Source organism: Dasypus novemcinctus, chromosome 18 (genome assembly GCF_030445035.2).
Source record: "Dasypus novemcinctus isolate mDasNov1 chromosome 18, mDasNov1.1.hap2, whole genome shotgun sequence".
Taxonomy (NCBI): domain Eukaryota; kingdom Metazoa; phylum Chordata; class Mammalia; order Cingulata; family Dasypodidae; genus Dasypus; species Dasypus novemcinctus.
Window position 1 is genome coordinate 74,533,873 of NC_080690.1, and position 25,335 is coordinate 74,559,207.

At 39.3% G+C, this 25,335-nt stretch overlaps 1 protein-coding gene across 18 annotated transcripts; it reads left to right on the top strand.

The window, feature by feature from the left end:
• The first annotated feature begins 756 nt into the window (after window positions 1-756).
• LOC101446030 (zinc finger protein 432) lies at window positions 757-25,105 on the top strand. 18 transcript variants are annotated; one of them, XM_071209594.1, is made up of 6 exons: window positions 757-1,180; window positions 6,784-6,899; window positions 6,976-7,141; window positions 11,932-12,058; window positions 12,325-12,420; window positions 20,827-25,105. In XM_071209594.1, exons 4-6 carry the CDS (start codon window positions 12,025-12,027, stop codon window positions 22,545-22,547), a joined length of 1,851 nt encoding a protein of 616 aa, XP_071065695.1. In that variant the 5' UTR covers window positions 757-1,180; window positions 6,784-6,899; window positions 6,976-7,141; window positions 11,932-12,024; the 3' UTR covers window positions 22,548-25,105. The 18 variants fall into 18 exon arrangements, with proteins under 18 accessions (XP_071065695.1, XP_071065698.1, XP_071065685.1 ...); XM_071209584.1 differs by having other exon boundaries at window positions 1,065-1,180; window positions 6,976-7,186; XM_071209585.1 differs by having other exon boundaries at window positions 1,066-1,234; window positions 6,976-7,186.
• Window positions 25,106-25,335: the final 230 nt, after the last annotated feature.

Sequence of the window (25,335 nt, forward strand, 5' to 3'; positions counted from 1 at the left end):
CAGAAATGAGTAACAGGCTTGCAAATGGCCAGCAAGAAGTCTTGATGAGTTGGTGCAGATGCCTAGGATTATGTAATGTCCAGTTCTTTGAAGTCCTTTTATTTTCTAGGCGCGAATGTCCATAGCAGTCCCACTTAAATTAAAGCAAAACAATCCTGCAAACAACCCAAATGCCCAACGGGTGAAACGATTAAACACATTTTGGAACACAATGGAATATCAAGCAACCAAAAGGTACGAACTATTAATAACGGTCACAACCACGGATGAATTTCAAAACAAGCTGAGTGAAAGAAGCCAGAGTATATATGCACGGTGTGATTCCATTCAAAAAATAAAAATAAAAACCAATCAACAGTGACAGGTGATCAGCGTTCGTCTAGGGTGCCGCAGATTTTGTACTCGACCGGAAAGGTGCTCTCAATGACTAGTTCCGGCTCGCTTCGGGATCGGCGCGTCCTGATCGCCACGTCTGCCCTCTAAACCCTCTTGGTTTTCCCCCAGGCTTCCATTTCACGGGTAGCGTACGGTAACGCTCCGGACTCCTCCGGTAGCGTTTTCTCTGCCTTACGGACTTGGGACTTCCTCTAAGATGGCCGCGCCCGCGCTGTTCCTAACGGTGCAAACACCATATGCCACCGCGTCGCCAAAGTTGTGTTTTTTTCCGAGCCTGCTCAAGTTTTTTATCCAGCCGCTAAACCTTTTCGCATTTAGCATAGTGATTCGGGTGCCCAGACGTTATTTCAGTTTCTTCCCGTCGAGCTGAGGCGTCCCAGCCGTAACGGCCGCTGGCAAAAATGCGCACCCCATCATTTGGGTCGTGAAGTTTGTGCTGTCCACTCTTCCGCGTATGAGGAGGCGGTGACTGACATTCGTGTGCCCAATCGCTCAAAGCAATTTACCCTAAGTCATGTTTGCCTGTGTGTCCTCGAGCCCCCCTTCCACCGTCGCGCCCCTCTGGGTACCTGCTCAAAAGCTGCCACTTTACATTCTGTACGTCAGGCACCCTATGGCCGCCCCGAGGAAGCCAGGACGGCGACGGCGCGCGCTTATTACCTCATAAGGGAAAGCCGGAAACCCAGTGATGCCCTCTCCATAGAAACGCTGTGGAACCTTCTCGGACGACTGTCGCCAGTGGGAAAGCTGGGTCAGGGACCAGAAGTGCAAGAAGTTCTGGGAAGTAAATTTAGCCCTTAAGAGGTCGCTGTGGGTTTCAAGAGAGAATAGGGCCAAGGTGTGGGTCTGGCCGTGGAACTGGATGATTAGGGGGAGGGGGCGGGGGGAGCGGCGACCTCGTCGTGTGTTGCTTGTAGGAGTCCGTGGGGATAACGTCGGTGTTTTCTAGAGAGGGAGAAGATAGGAGTCCGTAATGGAATGTCTGTGGTTGAGGTGTCTTTGGGGGTCAGTCATGGGGGTGCTCTGGTAATCGGTGATTAAATATCTGAAGTATTGATATTAATTCAGTGTAGCGAATGCTGAAGGCTGGAGGCTCAGCAGAACTGGTGGATGGTCTCAGCTCAGACCGGGGCAAATGGAACAGACTTGAACAGTAACATTCCCTATAAGCCCTTCAGGTGCAAGTCTCCTCATAACTAATTTCCTAATCCCCTTTGACTTCCCACATCACCCCTTCTTGAACCCGCAGAAATTAAAGATTCAACTTATCTAAAATTAATAAACTTTTTATATGGTACTTTTCTCCCCCTTTTTCCTGCAAGTTTGCTGCATATTTCTTTTCAGGTTCTATATGAGTATGTAATGGCTGTGTTTTCCTTATTTATTTTTTGTATTAATACCCATTTTCCTTCTCTTTTTCATCGTTTCTTGGTAATCAAAGCTCCAAAGACCATGCACTTACAGTAATGATTTGACATTTTGTTTTTCAGTGGAGATCTGATATTGTTCTGATTTAAACTCTATTATGTGCTTATAAAAATATAAAGAGGAAATTTAAAATGACTTGTAATCATCATTAACATTTTGCTATGGGGATCCTTTTTTAGTTAATTTTTTTGTCTTTAAAGAAGATTTAGATTACATAAATGTTACATAAAAAAATGTAGTCTTCCCATATACCCCACTTTCTCCTCCTCCCACACTTTCCCACATCAACATCCCTCATTAGTGTGATTATTTGTTACAATTGATGCACACATACTGAAGCAATGCTACTAACCATAGATTACAGTTTACATTATAGTTTACACTCTGTCCTGCACAATTTTATAGCTTATAACAATATACAATGGCCTGTATTCATCACTGCAGTGTCATTCAGGACAATTCCAATGTCTGCTGTGGGTTTTTTTGCACGCATTGGTGTACAACATAAATATACACTTTATTTTCAGAAAGAAAAACAGACTTATGCTGTGTGTCTTAGTCTGCCACAGGGCTGCTGATGCAAAATACTAGAAATGGGTTGACTTTTATAATGGGAGTTTGCTTCTGGGTTTTTTTTTGCTCACTCTCTGGCTATTGAGCCACATCAGCACCCTGCTTGTTTGCTTTTACTTGTCTGCTCATTGTTTTTGCTCATTATCCATTTGTTTTCTTTAGGAGGCACTGGGAACCAAACCTGGGACCTCCCAAGTGGGAGGCGGATATTCAACTGCTTGAGCCACATTTGCTCTCTATAATGGGGATTTTATTTAGGGTAAAAGCTTATAGTTCCAAGGCTGTGAAATGTCCATCAGAGATGCTTTCTCATCAAAGTCAGCTATATGGCAGGGCTTGTCTCCTCTGCCTTGACCTGCTTCTTGGGCCCAGCCCCTCAGGGGCCTCTTGCCATTCCTATCTGCTCTGCTGGTTCCAGACTCTAGGACCTCTCTTTCAGCCTCTCTGAAAGAGAGGGCTTCTCTGTTTTCCTCCAGTCCTTTCTCTCACACTGCAGGACCAATATGGCAGCATCCTTTCTCTGGGTGTGTATGTCTCTCTCTGTGTCTTTATTTATATCAGACCCAGCAAGAGGGCGGAGACCTGAGCCTGCTCACGACTTACTTGCGCAGTCGGGTCTAAAGCCCTAAAGTAGTCTTATCAAATAACCTAATCAAAGGCCTCTCAACCAAATTTAATGCAATTAAAGGGCTCCACAACTGTAGGAATGGATTAGTTCAAGAATATAATGCTTTTCTGGGATTCACAAACTTAGGACTAATACACTATGTAAAACTTTGGGTAACTTTATTCACTAAATATAGATTGATGTCATTTTAGGAGCTCTGTAGTCTTCCATTGTATATATGTAGTAGTATTCAATTAATTAATCTTCTTTTAATAGACCTAATGCTTTTATATATATCTTTGTACATTTTTGCCAAGATTTCTTTTGAGGAACTCCTACAAGTGGAGCTTTGGGTTAGTAATGATATCAGTTTGGCAGTTTTCAATACATAGTGTTAAATCATAACTAAGAAATGCTTCTGATGTGAATTGTATAGAGTGCTATCAATTTTTAAAATATACTTTTTTATTACAGAAGTTGTGAACTTACAAAACAATTGTGCACATGTATAGAATTCCCATACAACACCCCTTCACCAACACGCCAAACCGTTGTGGAACATTTGTTGTAGATTATAAGATAATATCATCAGACTATTACCACTAATTATAGTTCATAATGTACATTTGGCATATTTTTCCATACCCACCTATTATTAACACAGTACATCTTTGGCATTGATAGAGGAATATTACACTATTGCTCTTAACTATAATCCAAAGGTTACATTAATTGTATTTTTCCCATGCTTCTCTATCTTCCCACCACCCTGCGATAGTGATGTACATCCATTCTAGTTCACTGAAGGACATTCTTGCATTTGTACTATTAACCCAATTTTCATCCACCTCTGGGTTCACAGGGTTATTCAGTCCCTAGATTATTCTCTAACTTTCTTTAGACATTTACATCCCTAGACTATCCTTCCAGAGTGCTATCAATTTTTATATTTAAATTGTGTAACCAGCTATCTGACTAAAGAGTTATACAGTCAAATTAGGCATAATTCATAATTCTCATTTGATTATTTTCTCAAACATCTTGGTTACTGTTTCCAAAACTAATGAAAAATAGTGGTGATTCTGTGCATCCTGGCCTCCTCATGTCTTCAGTAGGAGGTCTTCCCTTGACCCCTCATTTTTAGTTAAACACATATATGATTTACTCATTTGATTTTTATTATCATTTGTTTCTGATACTTTTTTCTGGAAATAAACCAATACTAATAAAGATCAAATCATATTCCCTCTTCTATCACCTTCCTTTCCTTTCCAGATATTAATTACTATCTTGTCATTGCTTTATATCATGAACGTTAGTATATTTTTGCTTAATATGTATATATCCACAAACAAGGTATAAGTCTTAGTTTTGAGTGTTTTTAAGACAGTAGTTTATGTGTACATTTTTTTCTACATTATCTATAAAGTTTTATTTGGTTTTGAATTGTAATACTAAGGGGAAAAAATGACCTGTTGCTGACAATGAAGCCTTTATAAAAGAAACATATGTAATTTTTTTAGATCAGATGTTGGCAAATTCCTTCTGTAACGGACCAGAAAATAAATATTTTAGGCTAGTGGGCCATTGGGTCTCTATCACATCTTCTCAACTCTGCCATTAAAAGTGAAAGCAACCTGAGACATGTAAATGAGTGGGCCTTGCTGTGTTCCAGTAAAACTGTGTTTACAAAACTCCGTGGCCAGGACTTTGGTAGTACTTTGCCATTCTAGATTTAGATGATCGATTATGGCTCTTCTCTTCTAATTCAGAAGTTGACAAACTTCAGCCCATGGATTAAATCAAATCTAGCACCTATTTTTTTTAATAGAGTTGAGTCTGGCCTGACCTGTTCATTTACTTAATTTCTATGGCTGCTTAGTTGCCACATAAACATGTGATCCATCAATCTAAAGTATTTAATATCTGGCATTTTATAGAAAAAGTTTGCCAACCCCTGCTCTGATCTGTTAACATATTGTAGCTGATACTGTTACTTACCTGATGACATCAGTTCACACTTTTTATCATAGAATCTCCATTTTGGTTAAATGTCCTTTCCTCTGACCCAGTGACCCTTATCCCATTTTATTGGTAAATCCACGATGGTCTGAGCCAATAATGGTGATTTCAGTTCCCAGTGCTTGTGATAGCATAGGCTATAGAAATAGGAATAAGTGTGTGGTGCAATGCTTGACAACTATAAATGTCAGAGGAAATCTGCGTGGATGTTTCTGGGGAAGGGTTTTTCTTATTTTGAAAAGAGTGTGTCCCATTCTTGAATCTGTTTTGTATATAGATGATCATATTAACTGAAAAAAAAAACCCATAAATTTCTCTCCCTCTTTCTTATATTTGTGTGTATATTATATATATACACACATGTATTTTTTTTTTAAGGAAGTACAAGGAATTGAACCAGGGACCTTGTTCATACAAAGCAGGCACTCAACCACTGAGCTATACCCACTCCCCCTGTTGCTAATATTTAAGCCTCTTATTTCTGTTTCTAATTTAGTGCATTGACTAGGCTCTCTAGTACAAAGCAGTGAAAGGAGAGTAATAATGGGCATCTCTGTTTCCTTGTTCAGACTTGAAACTTACCTGCTATATTGTCTGGATCTTTCTGGGAGTTAGCAGCACAAAATTATTAATTCATCCAGAATTTCAAAGTTAATGACAAAATATGTTCATAGTATTCTTCTAAAAAATTATAGCTCTAATTTATTGTACTCATATCTTCCATTAATTCCTTATATTTGTTATTTGCATGTTTTCCCTTGCTGACTATATTTGTCTCACTACAAATGTGTATATTTTATTGCATACCTGAACTGAAGGAACATTTTGTAGGGATTTTATTTAAAATGGGTCCACACTTACCAGAATGCTGACCAAGACCAAGAACATGTCCAAACTGGGGTACACATTCAATCCATCACATGTATTATCTATTTTAATTCTTCATGTATTTGAAACTTCGTAAGATATCAATGGGAGCGGATGTGGCTCAAGCAGTTGGCACCCACCTCCCACATGGAAGGTCCTGGGTTTAGTTCCCGGTGCCTTCTAAAGAAGACAAGCAGATGCAATGAGCAGGGAGTAGATGTGGCTCAAGCACTTGGGTACCCGCCTCCTACATAGGAGGTCCCAGGTTTGGTTCCTGTACCCTCCTAAAGAAGACAAGCAGACAACAAGCAGACAGATGAGGGAGCCATCTGGGGTAGGGGGAAAATATCATTATCATTATTGTTTGTCCAGCCAGTACTCATTTAGACTAACATCATATTGACCATTTTTGTGCCTCTTCATTTTTTCTTTCTCTTCTGTTTACATGAGGCTCTTATCTTTTTTACCTGAAGAATACTCTTTAGTATTTGCTGTAAGGCAGCCTGTTGTTAAAGAAGTCTCTCCTTTGTTATGTGATGTCTTTACTTCAGTTTTGTTCCTGAAGGATATTTTTGCCAGGTATGCTTTTACAGGTTGATAATTCGAATACCTTATAGTATACTAAGAGGTATATGGTAATGAGAAATTAAATAAGATAATGCTTATGATTTGCTTAGTTCATTGTTCGTCATATTGAACTGTGTGTACATTGGGGTGTACAAAGAGGTTAGGAGCAACACATTTAAAGGAAAACTATCCAGATACTCACCGACCACATGGTCTCACTTCTAAAATTAGCTGGGTGAGAATTACCAGCCTTGGAGGCATTGGGTAGTGCTGATTCCCCTTTGCCACCTCCACTTTCCCATTCTGCTGTTTCCATTTCACAGCGGAAAGCACCCCTCTTACACACTGAGAGTCTTCTGTTTCCTTGGCCCAAGGGGTTAAAGCCTCAGGGGAACCAAATAAAGAGGCTGTTGTTAAATCCCTGGGGCCTTGTGTTAAGGTGAGTGCATAGCCACTGCAGCTTTTGTACCTGGGCCCAAAAGGAATGTGCCACTGAAAGTTAATTTGCTCTTCAGTCCTTAGGACCTGGCTCCAAGGAGCAAGAGACAAGAAGTGAATGAAGGAAGAGGAGGTTCGGCGACCTAGATACCATCATTTCTGGGCATACTTTTGACTGGAGACCAAGATTTCTTACTAGAAATTTCGGGTATATCCAGAAGAGACAAAGACAAAATATCCCAGGTGCTGGCCTTTTCCCAAAAAAAGAAGAAAATGATCAAGGTCCAGGTGACTTTTGATTTGTTTTATTATTTCCTTATTCGCTAATGGATGTGTGGAGACTTCTGAAAAATCAGTTCAGGATCCGGAAAGAAAGAAACTTTGACTCCAACTTCAGCATCAGGGCAAAGTAGGTCAGGTAGATATTTTTTGTAGGATTCCTACTAAATCACTAGTGTTGGCACATAATGTATGCCTGGAGAATGCTGTGGGTTCCGTTAGCTGTCAGTTTATATCTAATATTTCTGACAGCCAACACAACAAGAGAATCATCAAGAGTTCTGTGATACACAGTGACCGTGAGGAGAAAACTGACAAGTGTCTCAAAGGATGTCAGTATTTCTGGCACTTAAGTCTGAGGAAAAATTTGATAATTCTTCCTGTATGTCATGGGTGGATGGCATTTAGAACAGCAGTCTTCTAATAAGACAAAAGCAAATGTCCTGTGGCTTTTTATTACAGGATTCCAGAGAAACCCTGGGTAGAATAGCCGCTAGTCAAGCAAGCTCAGTTGACATGGTTTTCCAGGGAGCCAACCAAGGTCACTGAAGGGCCCAGCCTTGTGGCTATCTGGGTTTATCCAAGAATAAAACCTAAATATCCTAAGAAAATGGAACGATTGTATGTCCCTCAAATGGTCCTCTACAAAGAGGTGGCATTGGGGAGATGCAAGAAATGTCTGGTGGGACTTGAGTTGGTGGGCTCCACGGTGTTTCCTTTTTAACTTCACCTTATCTTAAGAAATGCAGAATCTTTCCTATTTTCAAATCCAGTTTTTACCGGCTTTTCTTTTATTGTCTTTATTTATTGTAATTATACAAATGACTTGTGGGTACATTTTAAAGGTTCAAATATAAACTCCAAATATAAAGTACACATGGCAAAAAAATTAATTCCCTCTTCCTAACTTCCTTCCTCATCCCCTCATGCTGCCTTAACAAATGGTTAGTAATGTATAGTTGCTGTCACTGAACCTGTGTGTGCATCAGTGTGTATATATATGTGTGTGTACAAAACACATCTGTTATGGCGTTTTTTGCATGAATGGATTCATATTTCAAAAATATAGCAGCCACCCCTTTGGCTTAAGATTGTATGGTTTAATGATGATCGCAATTCATTGAAGAATAGTAACCATATATAATTCCATTTGTTTAGTCATACCCAAAAGAAATGAATTGATCTATGAATAGTATTTAGATGAGTGATATAAGATCATCCATGCCTTAAGTCTTTGCCAGCACTTAATAAAACTTTATCAAATTGCATAATTTTCAACATTCTGAATGGATCACTAATCTTTTGTCTTGTTTTATTTTGCATTTTTCTAATCAGAGGTGATGTTGAAATATTTCTTGTGTCTTTTTTGGTCAGTTGGATTTCTTATAAAATGTCTGACCTTATCATTTTTGCATCTAAAAAAATTGCTTTCTTACTGACTAATATCTCTTTTGTTTTGATCCTTTCTTTTGTTTAATGTAAATTATTTTTCACTTTTCCTTTGTTCATGATCTTTTTCAGTGTAGAAGTTTTAATTTTTCCTCCTACAAAATTTGTCACTTTTTCCCTTATGGATTTTTAACTTGTGTCACAAATTTATTTCATATTTGCCTCTATTACTTTCATAGGTTCTTTTTTTTTTTTAATGTTTATTTTTGAGTGTGAAATTAGGTAGGAAACTAAGTTTATTTTTTCCAAATGGATTTATGTTTGACATGCAATAGTTCAGAATATCATCAGATCAGATTAACAGGCTTAAGAATTCACAACCTCTAGTAAATCTGCTTTATTTCCTATGAAAAATCTTTATTATGTCATAGGAACAGATTGTCCCATCAGCTTTTCCTTAGATCTTGCCTGCCTCAATTTCCCGCACTGCCATACTGTTGTAAGGTGTGTTGAGAAAGGAGAGCGGCAGTTCAGTTGACATGTGGGTCCCAATTCATTCTGGTTGGCAGTCAGGGCTGCCACAGGATAAGGACTTTGATATTATTCCACTTTTCTGGCTTCCATTGATTTCCATTGACTTGGTAGAAAAGTTAGTTGTCAGTAAATTTTGTCTTTTGTTGGTAATGTGTCTTCTCTCTCTAATTTCTTTCATAATCTTTCTTTTGCCTCTGGAATTCTGTAGCTTTATTCTGTTGTGTCTAGGTGTAGATTGCCTGCTTAGGCTTTCTTGGTTTTACCAAGTCTGGGTCATAGTGTCTTTTTTTTGAAAGATTTATTTATTTATTTTATTTTTCCCCCTTCCGCTCTGCCTGCCTTGTTGTTTTTGCTGTCTGTGTTGTCTTCTCTTCTTATTTTCTCTTCTCCAGAATGCACTGGGATTCAATCCTGGAGACCTCCAATGTGGAGAGAAACTCCCTGTCATTTGTACCACCTCAGTTCCTGGTTTCTACTGCGCTTCATCTTTTTTTTTTTTTTTTTTTTTTTACAGATTTATTTATTTAATTCCCCCTCCTCCCCCGGTTGTCTGTTCTCTGTGTCTGTTTGCTGCCGTCTTGTTTCTTTGTCTGCTTCTGTTGTCGTCAGCAGCGGGAAGTGTGGGCAGCGCCATTCCTGGGCAGGCTGCACTTTCTTTCGCACTGGGCGGCTCTCCTCACGGGTGTACTCCTTGTGTGTGGGGCTCCCCTACGCGGGGAACACCCCTGCGTGGCAGGGCACTCCTTGCGCGCATCAGCACTGCGCATGGGCCAGCTCCACGCGGGTCAAGGAGGCCCAGGGTTTGAACCGCGGACCTCCCATGTGGTAGATGGACGCCCTAACCACTGGGCCAAGTCCGTTTCCCTGCGCTTCATCTTGACTCTCCCGTTGTCTCTCTTTCTGATGTATCATCATCTTGCTGCATGACTCACTTGCACGGGGCACTGGCTCACCATGCTGGCACTCACGTGGGCACTGACTCACCACGCAGGCACGCTTTCTCTTCTTTTTTACCAGGAGGCCCTAGAGAACGAACCTGTGTCCTCCCATATGGTAGGTGGAAGCTCTATCACTTGAGCCACATCCACTTCCCCATAGTGTCTTTAATAGGTTCTGAAGGCAGCGGACTTGGCTGATGACAACAGAAGCGGACAAAGAAGATGCAGCAAATAGACACAGAGAACAGACAACCGGGGTGTGGGGTGAAAGGGAGAGAAATAAAGAAATAAATCTTAAAAAAAAAAAAAGGTTCTGAAAATGTGTTAGCTCTTAGGTCTTTATAAAACACTTCTCTGTGACTCTATACTCTCTGTCAAAAACAGTGAATAGGTATGGGTTCAACCTTCTCATTCTATCCTTCATATCCCCCCCCACCCCCTGAGATGGCTCCTTCATCTGTCTACTCAGTGTGTACTCACTGTGTCTACTCATTGTCTGCTTGTCTTCTTTAGGTGGCACCAAGAACCAAACCCCAGACCTCCCGTGTGGGAGGCAGGGGTCCAACCACTTGAGCCACATCTGCTCCCTGTTCGTTGTGTCTGCTTGTTGCATCCGCTCATCTTCTTTAGGAGGCGCTAGGAACCGAACCCAGGACCTCCCATGTGGGAGGCAGTCACCCAGCTGCCTGAGCTACATTTGCTCCCCCTTCATATTATTTTTATTTTTTTTTTAATTTAAATTTATTTTGTATTTATTTCTCTCCCTCCCCACCCCCACCCCAGTTGTCTGCTCTCTGTGTCCATTCGCTGTGTGTTCTTTTGTGTCCTCTTCTATTCTTGTCAGCGGCACAGGAATCTGTGTCTCTTTTTGTTGCGTCATCTTGCTATGTTAGCTCTCCATGTGTGCAGCGTCACTCCTGGGCAGGCTGGACTTACTTTCGTGCTGGGCGGCTCTCCTTACAGGGTGTACACCCCTTGTACGTGGGGATTCCCTGCGCAGGGGCATCCCTGTGTGTACGTGGGGATTCCCTACGCAGGGGCACCCCTGTGTGGCACGGCACTTCTTGTGCGCATCAGCACTGCATATGGGACAGCTCCACACAGGTCTAGGAGGTCCTGGGTTTGAACTGTGGACCCCCCATGTGGTAGGTGGACGCTCTGTCCATTGAGCCAAGTCCACTTCCCTCCCTTCATATTTATTAAACTCTCCTTTGTATATTCTACCTGTTTGTGTCTCTGTGCCTCATTCTGGGTTAAAATGCATATTCCAGTTCAGTCATTATCTTCTTAGCAATTCTAATACATGTATATCTGTGTATATATATGTAAACATAAAATGTGTATCCATATTCATACATGTGTGCAAACTATTTAATACATAAGAATTTTTCCAAATTTATTTTTTCTTTTTTAATAGTTTCTTGTGCTTTATACATGTTTCTATAGTTTCTTTTAGTCTGTTCAGTAATTAAATGCTTTTTTTTTTTTATTAAATGCTAATGTAGTATCCTGTGGTGCTATCATCTGGAGTCTCTTCATGTCTGATCCTGATATCGGCTGGAAGGCTGATTATGAATATAGCAATCTATAACATTCATCCAGATGTCACTAGCATGTTTATTGATTGACAGATATTAAAATTTAAAATATGTGCATATCAGATATTTTTATGTTAGAGGGTTTAATGGCTACATATTACAAAAACATACTTTATTGAGTGAATGGATCACTGCACAATTATCGATTACATTACTTAAACGTTGATTCTGTGACAGTACAGTAGGTTTATGGATGCAGTACATAGGGTTAATATGGGCAGGATAACTTCTTTTACCTTTCTTAAATATTGATAAAAGAGAAACATTAATAGTAAATAGGACTGTATTATTACAGGAATCCCTTGTGTTTGATGATGTGGCTGTGCAGTTCACCTGGGAGGAGTGGCAGCTGCTGGGCCCTGCTCAGAAGGACCTGTACCTGGACGTGATGTGGGAAAACTATAGCAATCTGTTGTCACTGGGTAAGGACCATCCCTCTTTGTCATTCAGATGGTGCCCAGTCAGTGGCATTTTCTTTTCTCCAGTACTTAACAATTTAAAGTACCTGCTATGCTCTGAAGTGGTAGATTCTCAGGGCTTCCTCTGGATCCTGATAAAAGGATATAATATACTCTATTGAGAGAACAACCTTTGCTGTGCAGATGTGAAAACTGTCTATCCCTCAAAACGTAATCTTAAAATCCTACTGCAATTTGTTATGTGTATGTCTATCACTTCTCTTGAACAGGGTTTCAAGATAGCAAACCAGATGAATTTTTCAAGGTGGAACAAGGAGGAGAACCGTGGGCACGAGAAGAAGAAACCCACAATCAAATCTGTCCAGGTGAGTGAGTGAGCTGGCCAAGGAGATCATAATCTAGGTGTTGAGAGAAGGCATCACAGCTGGAAGGGGGTCTGAGGACACATAAACAAAGCTTCTGTGTATCTCTCCCTCAATTTCAGAATTCCTTTTTCTTTTAGGTCTTTAGAGGAAAATAATGCATCTTTTTTTCTTTTCTTAGATCTGGTCCCAGTTTATTTTATCTACACCTTGAATTTTTTCATTTGTTTGCCTAGCATTGTTCTTCCTAAGATTCTGTGATTGTTCCCTTCTTTGTACTCTGCACAGTGTCCTTCAATGCCCCTAGCTGTGAAATTTCACTTTCCAGGGCTCTTTTTAAAAAGTGAACTTTGGATTCATCACTGTCTTCTGACTACTGAATCCTCCTGCCCCATTGGGTAATACTGATTTCTCTTTGGTGCTATGTCCCAACAGTAATTCGGTGGCTTGCCGTGCATTTCTCTGCTTCCTTAGTTTCTCTTTTCTGCCTCTCTAAGGCTCTTCAGTGTTTCTTTTTTTTTTTGGCAGCTTTTTCTTATCGTTAAAAGATTCCTTCATTTGCATGAGTTAAGCTCTTTCTATTCTGTGGAGGAGGCTTCCAAACTGACATCTTCCTTAATGTTATCTAACATATAATTGAGTTCTATCCATTTTAATTTCCTCTGTGGCAACTGGCCTGTGACTTACCAATTTTCAAATGAGAAAACTCTTTCCACCATCCTATTTTAAAGTTAGATTCTCTTTTACCTAGTGTTATTTTGAATGTCTTCTACCTGCAGAGCTGCCGTCTTAAAGAGCTCTTATTTCTATTGACTTTAAAGTTTAACTAGAAAATACTTTTTTAGCATCCTAGTCTGAACCAGGTCTGAACTTACATCTGCCTTAATTTATGTCCTTTGCACACTTGCAATTTCTGATTTTTCTTTTAGCTGATCTTAGATGTTAACACTGCATTCGTTTCCCTAACTATTTTGTTTTCCCTATCATATGGTGTTTTTTTCTTAAAGATTTATTTATTTATTTCTACTCCCTCTCTCCATTATCTGCTCTGTGTCCATTCACTATGTGCCCTTCTGTGTCTGCTTGTATTCTCATTAGGCGGCTCCAGGAACCTATCCTGGGACCTTCCAGAGTGGGAGAGAGGTGATCATTCTCTTGTACCACCTCAGCTCCCTGGTCTGCTAAGTCTCTTATTGTCTTTCCTCTGTGTCTCTTTTTGTTGTGTCATCTTGCTGCATTAGCTCTCTGCATTGGCTGGTACTCCTGCACGGGGCAGCACTCCTGCACGAGGCAGCACTCTGCATGGGCTGGCACTCCATGTGGACCAGCTTGCCGTGCAGGCCAGTTTGCCTTCACCAGGAGGCCCTGGGTATCAAACCCTGGACCTCCTATATGGTAGATGGGAGCCGAAATGCTTGAGCCATATCTGCTGCCCTGGTTTTTTTTTTTTAATCAGCTTTACTGAGATAATCACATAACATACAGTTTGACAATTTAAGGTACAATTTTGTGGCTTGTTTTATAGATTTACACAGTCATCACCACAATCAATTTTGGAAGATGTTCTTTATCCCAAAAAGAAACCACAGTTTGTCCCAAACCCCTAACCCCAGGCAACTACCACCCTACTTTCTCTCTGTCTAGATTTGCCTATTCTGGACATATCAGATAAATGGAATCAGAAAAAAGAATGGTCTTTGTGTCTGGCTTCTTTCACTTAGTAAAATGATTTGAAGTTTATTCATGTTTTTATTACTGAATAATATTTCTTTATATAGATATATCATACCACATTTTCTTTATCCATTTATCAATTGGACATTTGGGTTGTTTCTGCTTTTGGGCCTTTATGAATTATGCTGCTATGAACATTTTTTCATACATACCTGTGGCAGTTTGAGATTATTTATGAAGCCCAAAAAAGAGAGATTATGTTTGTAAACTGGTCTTTTCCTCTGGGAGTGATCCCCTTTGATTATATTAGATTTGCCTGCAATGACATTGATTAAATTACCTGTTAAGATTAGGGTTTTGATTGAATCACGTTAGTAGGGAGTAACTCAGGCTTGAGTCCCTGCCCCTTGGTGGGCTATATAAATGGACACTTATTCAAGAAGACACACAGAAAAAAGACAGGGAAGAGGAGAGAGTTTTATCATGTTTGATCCTGGGCCCCTGGAGAGAGCTAAACCATTCACCTGATAGTCTGCAGCTGAGAAAGTCTGGAAGGAAGTGAGCCCCAGGCCAAACTGATATAGGAAACCCTGAGAGATGAGCCCTATGCCAGCGTACAGCTGAGATTGGAAAAAAATGGGTCCATGGAGCCTTAAGAGAAAGAAGGAAAGCAAGACCAGGCAGAGATGGCCTGCCATCTGGCTTCAACATGTGGCAGCTGACTTGGGTGAGAAAGCAGCCTTGAGTTGGACTCTTTAGGTCCTTGTAACTGTAAGCTTCTACCCTAAATAAATACCCTTTATAAAAGCCAACAGATTTCTGGTACTTTGCATCAGCACCCCTTTGGCTGACTAATAACACCAAGAAAAATGAAAACCTATGATGTGTTTCATAGGGCTCCTCTCTCTTCCTGGGGCTCATTTCTTTCCCAGCTCAGTTACTCTGTTCTCTTCACAAGGTTGGCTATAAACTATCAGGCAAATGGCTCAATTCTCTTCCCAGGGCCAAAGGTTCCTCTTTTGTGTCTATGGAGCTTTCTCTATTTTCTCACATATTTGCTTCCATGTTCTGGATTGAGCATCCATTTATATAGCCCACTAAGGGGGCAGGAACTCAACTCTGAGTCACCTTAATGGCATGGCCAAATCGAAGCCCTAATCTTAATTTAATTAAAGACATCTCAGCTGAATTAATACAATCAAAGGGTAGCACACCCAGAGGAATAGATTAGTTTACAAACATAATCTCTCTTTTTGGAGTTCATAACTAATCTCAAACTGCCACACGTAGGTGTATACTTAGGAATGGAATTCCTGACTCATATGGTAACTCAGTATTTAACCACTGTTTTCCAAAGGAACTGCACCATTTTACATTCCCACCGGCAATCTATGAGTGTGCTAATTTCTCTGCATTCCCACCCAGAATGTTTTTATCTTGCTTTATTATAGACATCACAGCAGGAATAAATGTATTCATTGTGTTTTTTGATCTGCATTTCCTTGATGGCAATGATCTTTGAAGAAATGTCTGTTCAGATCCATTGCCAAATTTTAAATTGGCAACAAATTGGATTATTTCTTATAAAAATTCTCCTTTTTTTAAAGATTTTATTATTTTTTTATTTCTTTCCCCTTCCCCCCTCCCAGGTGTCTGCTCTCTGTGTCCATTCGCTGTGTGTTCTTCTTTGACCGCTTCTGTCCTTATCAGCAGCACCAGGAATCTGTGTTTCTTTTTGTTGCATCATCTTGTTGTGTCAGCTCTCCATGTATGTGGCGTCATTCTCAGACAGGCTGCACTTTCTTTCGTGCTGGGTGGCTCTCCTTATGGGGTGCACTCCTTGCGCATGGGGCTCCCCTATGCCGGGGACACCCCTGCGTGGCACAGCACTCCTTGCACGTATCAGCACTGCACACGGGCCAGCTCCACACTGGTCAAGGAGGCCCGGGGTTTGAACTGTGGACCTCCCATGTGGTAGGCGGACGCCCTATCCATTGGGCCAAGTCCGCTTCCCTATAAAATTTCTTTATATAATCTAGATACAAGTCTATCATTTACAAATGTTTTCTCTCATTTTGTGGATTGTTTTTCAATTGGTTATATTTCTTGAACCACAAAAGTTTAAAATTTTGATGAAGTTCAGTTCATCTATTTTTTCTTTTCTGTTTGCACTTGCCTTTCACCTAATTAGGCTTTCCTTAACAAAGGTTATGAAAATTTACTCCTATAGTTTCTCCTATAAATCTTTTAGTTTTAGCTCTTATATTTAGGTCTGTGATCCATTCTGAGGTAATCTTTATATATGGTGTATGGAAGGGATCCCACTTAATTTTTTTCCTGTGGATATCCAGTTGTCTCAGCACCATTTGTTGAAAAGGCTATTCTATCCCTATTGAATTGTCTTGGCATCCTTGTTGAGAATGAATTGATCATAAATGTAAAGGTTTATTTCTGGATTCTTAATTCTGTTCCATTCATCTGTGCATCTGTGCTTATACTAATACCACACTGCTTTGATTACTGTAGCTCTGTAGGAAGTTTTGAAATCAGAAAGTGTGAGTCTCCAACTTTGTTCTTTTTCAAGATTGTTTTGGCTCTTCTGGCTCCTGAATTTCCATTTGAATTGTAAGATCAGCGTGTCAGTTTCTGCAAATAAGCCAGCTGGGATATTGATAGCAACTGCATTCAGTCTATAGATTGGGGGAGGACTGCTATCATAACAATAAGTATTGCAATCCATGATTGGATGCTTTCCATTTATTAATAAGTTTAATTTCTTTCAACAGTGCTTTATAATTTTTAGAATATAAGTTTTATACCACCTTTGTTAAATTTTTCCCTTTAACATTTAAATATTTTTGAATCTTAGAAATGGAGCTGTTTCTTAATTTTATTTCATGTTGTTCATTGTTAGTGTAAAGAAACACAATTGATTTTTGCTTTCACCACATTCTGACCTTGATTTTATTCCTATTGAGATAAAAAGACATAAGTTAGTTCTGAGTAGAAGAGTGACATGATATAATTTATACTTTAAAGGGTTACTTTGGCTACTGTATAGAAAGTAGGTAGTAGCTCACAGGGCCCAATGCAGGAAAGCCAGGAGGAGGCTCTTGCTGAAATACAAGTACGTGTGGTTAAATTCAACATGAGTAGATGCCGTGAGTATGGGTCATTTTGTAGCTACATTTGTAAAGGAGGGTAGACGGGCTTTTCCATTAAGTAGATACGGGATGTGAGAGAATGAAATAGATGAAGGATATTAAGATTTTTGTCATGAGTCACAGGATGAGTGGAGTTGCCATTTACTGTGATGGAGAAGAGATATAGAGGAGATTTGGGCTCTGTTTAGAACATTGTAAGTTAAAGCTGCTTGTTAACATCCAGGTGGAGCCCTCTGCATGTACCAGAGTTCAGGGAGAGGTTAGGTCTGGAGATAGAAATTGGTACTTGAGGAGTCTTCTATGAACTGAGTAGAGAGAAAGAAAAGAGGACCCATAGATAATTAGATTTCAGAAAGAAGAAAGATGAGGATGTAATACAGTATGTTGAGAGCCTGCAGGTGGTAAGATAGGAACGTACAAGAGTTGCTGCCATCCTTGAAAGATAGTATGTTTGAAGAAAGAGGTATATGGGAAGTAGATGTGGCTCAAGCATTGGACTCCCAAATGGGACTTCCCAGGGCCTCCTGGTGAAGGCAAGCTGGCCCATGTGGAGAGCCGACCCGCACAGAGAGCTGGCACAACCAGATGACACACAAAAAAGAGACACAGAGGAAAGGGGCAATGTGAGAAGCAACAAACCGGGGAGCTGAGGTGGCTCAGGCAGTTGAGTGCCTCTCTCCCAAGTTGGAAGGTTCTGGAATCAGTTCTTGGTGCCTCCTAAAGAGAAGATGAGAAGACAAGCAAACACAGAAGAATGTACAGGGAATGGACACAGAGCAGATGATGAGCACAAGCAGTGGGGGTGGGGTGGGGTGAAGAATAAATAAATAAAATAAATATTTTAAAAAAGCGAGAAAGAGCCATAAACATTGTTTAGAGTTGCCAATTGATTAAGGGAAGGACTAAGAGACACACATGTGACTCTGGTGTTTGTCCCATTCACAGTGTATATTTTTTTTTTGTCACTTTGAATTCTTTTTATGAAATGCTTTTCATGACTCCTGAATATGCTAGATTCTTCCTTCTCTGAAATCCCATTCTACTTGTGCCTATAACATTGAAATCTGGCCCTGAAAATACTGTTATTATTCATTGGTGGTGGCTGAGGCATCTTGCCTCCCTGGATTGAAGAGCCTGTTTTTCATTCTTCCTTGTGTAATACTGGAAAACATCATAACAATTTACTGATTTCTTCTTTGAGAGACTCTTTAAGCAGGAAGGAGAGAAGGCCTACTTCTCCATTGGTTTATCAAGCATTTCTTAAATGCTGATTTTCACTAAGGGTGGTGTGCATAAAGATTGCAATGACAAATTAATGTTTTAGGTGTCTGTGAACCATCAGTGTTTCTCAACCCTGCTCCTTCATGATAGCTTAGCTGATACCAACTGAAACATCAGTGTAGAATCATGGGAGTAGATGCTGTTAGTGGGAAAATGGAAGAAGAATATATCAGGGATACTGAAATGGGAAAAGTTAGGATATGACTTCTCTGCTGCATGCAGAATCTGATAAAAGAAGTTGACAGCTTCCATATCCCAGTGGAGGAACCCATTAGCTTCTGAAGACTTCATGGTATGCTGGCTTGTTACAAAATTCCCTAATGATTAGTGTTTCTTAGGAATGGGACATTAAAAAAACAGGTACGGCTAGACCAGAGGTTGGAATGTTTGTTTTAGAAGTTGTCTACTAAACGTGATCGATGCTTTTGGAAAGTTGGTTTGATGGTGGTCTACAGAATGAAAAAAAGACAAACTTTAGGGACTTCATGGTACCCTGGCTTGTTACAAAATTCCCTAATGATTAGTGTTTCCTTTTCTCATTAGGAATGGGACATAAGAGAATGTGGTACAGCTAGACCAAAGGTTGGATTGTTTGTTTTAGAAGTTGTCTACTAAACAAGACTGATGCTTTTGGAAAGTCTGTTTGATGGTGGTCTACAGAATGAAAAAAGACAAACTTTAGGAATAGGATTATCACACAAGAGTCTGTCTTGGTTCTCTGGAATTCAAATGCTGAGGATCTCACATTCTTATTCGCTGCTCTGGGATGGATATTTGTTCTCTACCTCAGTATGCACATTTTCCTGATCTCTATAGTCAGTAGTTGGTTTCTCTAAGCAGGCTTAAAGAATCCCCACACTGTAAATGGTGGAATGTCTAAAACCTTTGTTAGGTCCCTTCATCTTTCATTCTACATGTCCTCCTAACACAGTATCATCCAGTCCTCTTTCTTTGCATAGTAGGTATATGTTAAAGATTTCCCCATTGCTATCCCTAGTCAAGACCTTTTTCAAGATGTATACATCTGACTGCATTCTTGATGCCTTGTACTATATGTCTATTAACCCTCTCAAAGTTGATGTTTCATAATGCAGTTTGATTTTCTGTGCATTCTGAACTTCAGAAATATTCCTCATCTCATTATGAGACACTTTTCACCTACACTAGCTCAAGCCATATAGTGGAGCAATCCTTGATTCTTCACTTTCATCAGCCCACCCCATATCCTATTAACTCATTTAACACTGTTCTTTCTTTATGCAAATTTATCCTGATTTCTTCCACCTTAAACCATCTCCATTGCTCTTACAAACCACATGTAACAGTCTAAAACTCCCTTTTTTTGTTTTTTTGTTTTTATCTCCCTTCTCCCCCCAGTTGTCTCCTCTCTGTGTCCATTCACTGTGCATTCTTCTGTAACCGCTTCCATCCTTATCAGTGGCACCGGGAATCTGTTTCTTTTTGTGCCATCATCCTGCTGTGTCAGCTCTCCATGTGTGCAGCGCCATTCTTGGGCAAGCTGCACTTTCTTTCACGCTGGGCGGCTCTCCCTACAGGGCACACACCCCGCGTTTAGGGCTTCCCCACGCGGGGGACACCCCTGCGTCGCAGGGCGCTCCCTGCACTCATCAGCACCACACATGGGCCAGCTCCACATGGGTCGAGGAGGCCCAGGGTTTGAACCGCTTCCCTCCCTCTGTTTTTTCTTCTTCCCTTGCTTATACATTCAGTGTTCCTTAAATAGAATTCTAAGCTTGGTGGAAATAAGGAATATTTTTATATATTCCAACACCAGCATAGTACGTCATATATGGGGGCCATTCAGTAGGTAAGTTGTGGAATTAACGCAGCCCCCATTATTTTGGATCATTTCTCTCTCTCACTTCTGTGGTCTCTTGTCTCTCCAAGTTATGTAGAATGAGTTGTTTGTATTTCATTATTTCTGTATGTTTTGCAAGCTCCTAATTTAGAAAGCTGTCAAATATATTTAACTTGTCAATTAACTTACCTTATTTGTATACTAATTATATATTAATTGCTTTTACCTTTTGGGGCATTTTTTGTTTTTAACAGTGTACTGGGGGAAAGGATTGTACATGAAATTTTATACTGTTTTGGATTGTCACTACAGAGTCACTTCACTCCAAGGAATTTTTTCAAAGTTTTGTTCCAATATTTTTAGAATAAATTTTTTCCACATTCACTACATACATAGGATTTCTGTACTGTATGATTTAGCTGATGCATTTTCTATGCATTCTGAACTCTTCATTGTTCTCTTCTTTCCTAGAAACCAATAAAGTTGACGATGACCTGCAGGGACACTTGGAAAATCAAAGAATGGAGAAGAGTACAGAACAATACCATACACTTCATGCATTTAGAAATACTGTTTATCGAAGCAAGTGTAGATTTCCTTTTAGGAAAAATCATGATATATGTGAGTTCTATATAAAAACTTTGAAATCAAATTTAAGTTTAGTTAACCAGAGCAAAAGCTGTAAAATGAATAACTCTGTTAAATTCCATGGAGATTATAAATCATTTCTACATGGTAGGCAGGAACAGTTTCATTCTGAAGTTCATTTCCCTGTCAATGCAAAACCCATCAGTATCAAGTCCGAAGTCATTAAGCATCAGGGATTTCACAAAATGCAGAAATCTCATGTGTGCAGTGACTGTGGGAAAGCCTTCACCAAGAAGTCTCAGCTCACTGATCATGAGAGAGTTCACACAGGAGAGAAACCTTATAGATGCAGTCTGTGTGGTAAAGCATTTTCCAGAAAGTCCAGGCTCAATGAACATCAGAGAATTCATAAAAGAGAGAAATCCTATATATGCAGTGAATGTGGAAAAGTCTTCACCATGAAGAGCCGACTCATTGAACATCAGCGAATTCATACTGGAGAAAAACCCTATGTGTGTAATGAATGTGGAAAAGGCTTCCCTGGGAAGCGTAATCTCATTGTACATCAGCGAACTCATACTGGAGAGAAATCCTATGTATGTAGTGAATGTGGAAAAGGCTTCACTGGAAAGAGCATGCTCATCATACATCAGCGAACTCATACTGGAGAAAAACCCTACATATGCAGTGTATGTGGGAAAGGCTTCACGACAAAGCACTATGTCATCATACATCAGAGAAATCATACAGGGGAGAAACCTTATCTATGCAGTGAATGTGGAAAAGGCTTTACCATGAAGAGCCGTCTGATTGAACATCAACGAACTCATACAGGAGAGAAACCTTTTGTGTGCAATGAATGTGGAAAGGGCTTTCCCAGGAAGAGTAATCTCATTGTACATCAGCGAAATCATAGAGTAGAGAAATCCTACGTATGTAGTGAATGTGGAAAAGGCTTTACTGTGAAAAGCATGCTCATCATACATCAGCGAACTCATACAGGAGAGAAACCCTACATATGCAGTGAATGTGGAAAAGGTTTCCCCTTGAAGAGTCGACTGATTGTACATCAGCGAACTCATACAGGAGAGAAACCTTACAAATGCAGTGAATGTGGGAAAGGTTTCATTGTGAATAGTGGACTTATGTTACATCAGCGAACTCATACTGGAGAGAAACCTTATATATGCAGGGAATGTGGGAAAGGTTTTGCCTTTAAGAGCAATCTTGTTGTACATCAGCGAACTCATACTGGAGAGAAACCCTTTATGTGCAGTGAATGTGGAAAAGGCTTCACCATGAAACGCTATCTCATTGTGCATCAGCAAATTCATACAGAAGAGAAATCCCATATATGCAGTGAATGTGGAAAAGGCTTTACCATGAAGAATGAACTCACTCTACATCAGCAAATTCATACTGGAGAGATACCCTATGAATGCAAGGAATGTGGAAAAGGCTTCACTGTGAAAAGCCGTCTAATTGTACATCAAAGAACACATACAGGAGAGAAACCCTTTATATGTAGCAAATGTGGAAAAGGCTTCTCCTCAAAGAGAAATCTTATCACACATCAGCAAACTCATAATGAAGAAAAACCCTAAGAGTGCAATGACTTTGGTAATGCCTTCAAAAAGGAAATAGACTTCATACATCAGAGCTTTCACGTAGGATAGAACTTTGTATTTTCCAAGTGGAAAATCCTCTTTGCTCAGAATCTGTCTCATTACCCATCAGGGAATTTACACAGGAGACAAAAATCATATGCATGCAATCAATATGAAAAAGGCTTCATGCTGAATTCAGCACTCAAGGTGCATCTGAGAACTCATAGAACAGAGAGATTCTATGGATCCAGAGATTTTGGGTCATTTTTCCTTTGTCAAGCTTTTTTTTTTTAAGGAGGTATTGGAGATTGAGCCCAGGACTTACACTCACTCCCCCTCTTTATCCAGGTTTGTTGAAAATAAAATGTCACACACAAAAGAAATGTATAAGTTCAGCCAAGTTACATAATTCTTTGCAGGGTTGGAACTTACTACATGCAAGCGAACTCACGTAGGAGGCCACTGTTGGGAGAGTGACCTCATTAACCAGTAGTGCGCTCCTGGTATACATGAATGTAGTCAGTGTAGTGCCAGATTTTCACCCTCAGGAGATTATGGAAATGCACAGGAGAGGAGCTTAATGAATGCAGAGAATGTGGTAGTGCCTTCAGTGATCACTTAGCTTGCATTCTATGTTAAAAACAACATTTAGGGAAAAAAAGACACATTCAATAGAAAAGCTGTGAGGGAAAATTTCTAACTATGTCTGGAAGGTGTATACTGAGATAAGTCCTATAAATGGAGAAACTTGGAAAGCCTTTCAGGGGAAGAAGTCCTGTCTCATCAGCAGTTGTCACAGATGATCAATAATTTAACACTTAGTAGCAATATAATGATGGTGGGCAAACCTTTTTCCCAGGAATAAAACCCCCATTTTATTTCTATGTTAGATATTTCAGACTGGAGAAAATTTTTCAGATGGCGGTGAATATGGCATTCCTAGTCATATGTCATGAACTAAAATGTTTATGCACATACTAAATGTTGAGAACCTTTAGTAAACTATCAGACAGGAAGCCTCTTGAAAATGATGTATGTTTGAGAGCTTTCTATCACAAGTCTAAACTCACTATATATCAGATAAAATAGTGGATGTTCATTTTGGGTTAGGATCTGTTGGATGATATTCCTCATTTTGTTTTCAATGATTCCATAATTTTAAAGTTGGCTAGTCTCACCATTGAGTAAACTTTTTTTTTTTTTGACTTAAAATAAAGTTTCATATTTAATTAACAGAGAAGAGATTAGAACTTTGGTCTCCACTACAGAGTCTTTTGCACGTTTTCATAGTCTCCTTGTGACACTATGTCTTAAAATTTGTCTCAAAAAATTAAATATGAATCTAAAGAATTTCTGGGAAGAAAATTCAGTGCTAGATGATCAGAGCAACACAAAGTAGATATTGGTCCAAGTAAAATAAAAATCAATATTAGTGTAAATTCATATTTTAAATATTCTATGAACAAATAATTATGCTGCATTGCAATCACTAATATACATTGTAAAAAAAGTAATACTTGCATTTCTATATTGTAATCATACCTTTAGTTTTATTTGAATCATAAAAGTGTGATATTCATGAAACAGAATATTATTTGTAAGGGACTTTTGTTTAGACATTTTAGTAGAATCAATTTAATTAATTTTCATGATTAGCTTAATGTGTAATGGTTTCTTAATGGATAACTTAAAATAATTGTTTAACTTAACTGAAATTCTGTGATAATGAACAATGGATATGCAATGTATTGTTAGATAAGTAAGTGATTATTTCAGGGAAGATGTAATAATAACAGACAAAAGAATGAGGAGAAACTATCTCCCCAAGCAAAGGAGGTTCATTTAAATATCCATGTCCCATCTAAACCCATTTTTCAAAAAGCACTTTTTCCTTCTTACTTTCCCAGCTGCCCTGAGCTTTAGTACTATCCCTATGAGTAAACTTTTAATTTATATACAGTGCAGGGATGTTCTGTCACCACTTGTATCTTAAGATTAGCTCTTGCATTTCTTAGTCCCTAGATCTATTTTATTTCATTTCAGTCTTCATGTATTTCAAAAGGAAAGTGAATATATTAAGTTCATAAATGTAATTAAACATATATAGGTATGTTTATCTGTTTATGTAGCATTAAGTAGTTTGCAAAAACACATTAAATGTGTTTTTTCTAAAATTTATTTTGAAATAATTGTAGACTCACAAATTTTAAGATACACGAAGTTCCCAGTTTCTTCCGGTGACATCTTACATAACTACAATACATAATCAAAATTAATAAGGTGGAGCAGATGTGGCTCAAGTGGTTAAGCTACCCGCTTCCGGCATGGGAGGTCCCAGGTTTGGTTCCTGGTACCTCCAGGAAAAATAAAAATAAAATAAAACAACAAGCAAAACAAAAAAGCTAACTCAGGGAAGCCGATGTGGCTCAGTGGTTGATTGCCAACTTCCCACATACAAAGTTCCATGTTCAATCCCCCACCCTACCTCTAAATAAATAAATAAATAAAAGGATATTTGTTCAATCTATTAAACTACAGATCATATTTAGAGTTCACTATGTTTTGCATGCTCTGTTTTTTTTTAGGTAGACTTTTAAGAAATTTTATCACCTATAGATTTGTGTAATAACCATCATAATCAAGATGCAGAAGTTTTGTGTTAATACCAAGAAACACCCTGTATAATCACATCCTTCCTCTAATCATGACTCATGGCAACCACTAATCCGTAGTCTATTACTCTTTAATTGTCATTTCAAGAATTCCGTTAAAATTGAATATATAC

Bases quoted from the DNA above. Each gene is read 5' to 3' on its own strand.
- LOC101446030 (XM_071209584.1), top strand. The intron at 12,059-12,324 runs GTAAGGACCATC...TCTCTTGAACAG, and splicing joins TAGCAATCTGTTGTCACTGG to GGTTTCAAGATAGCAAACCA. The intron at 12,421-20,826 runs GTGAGTGAGTGA...CTTCTTTCCTAG, and splicing joins CCACAATCAAATCTGTCCAG to AAACCAATAAAGTTGACGAT.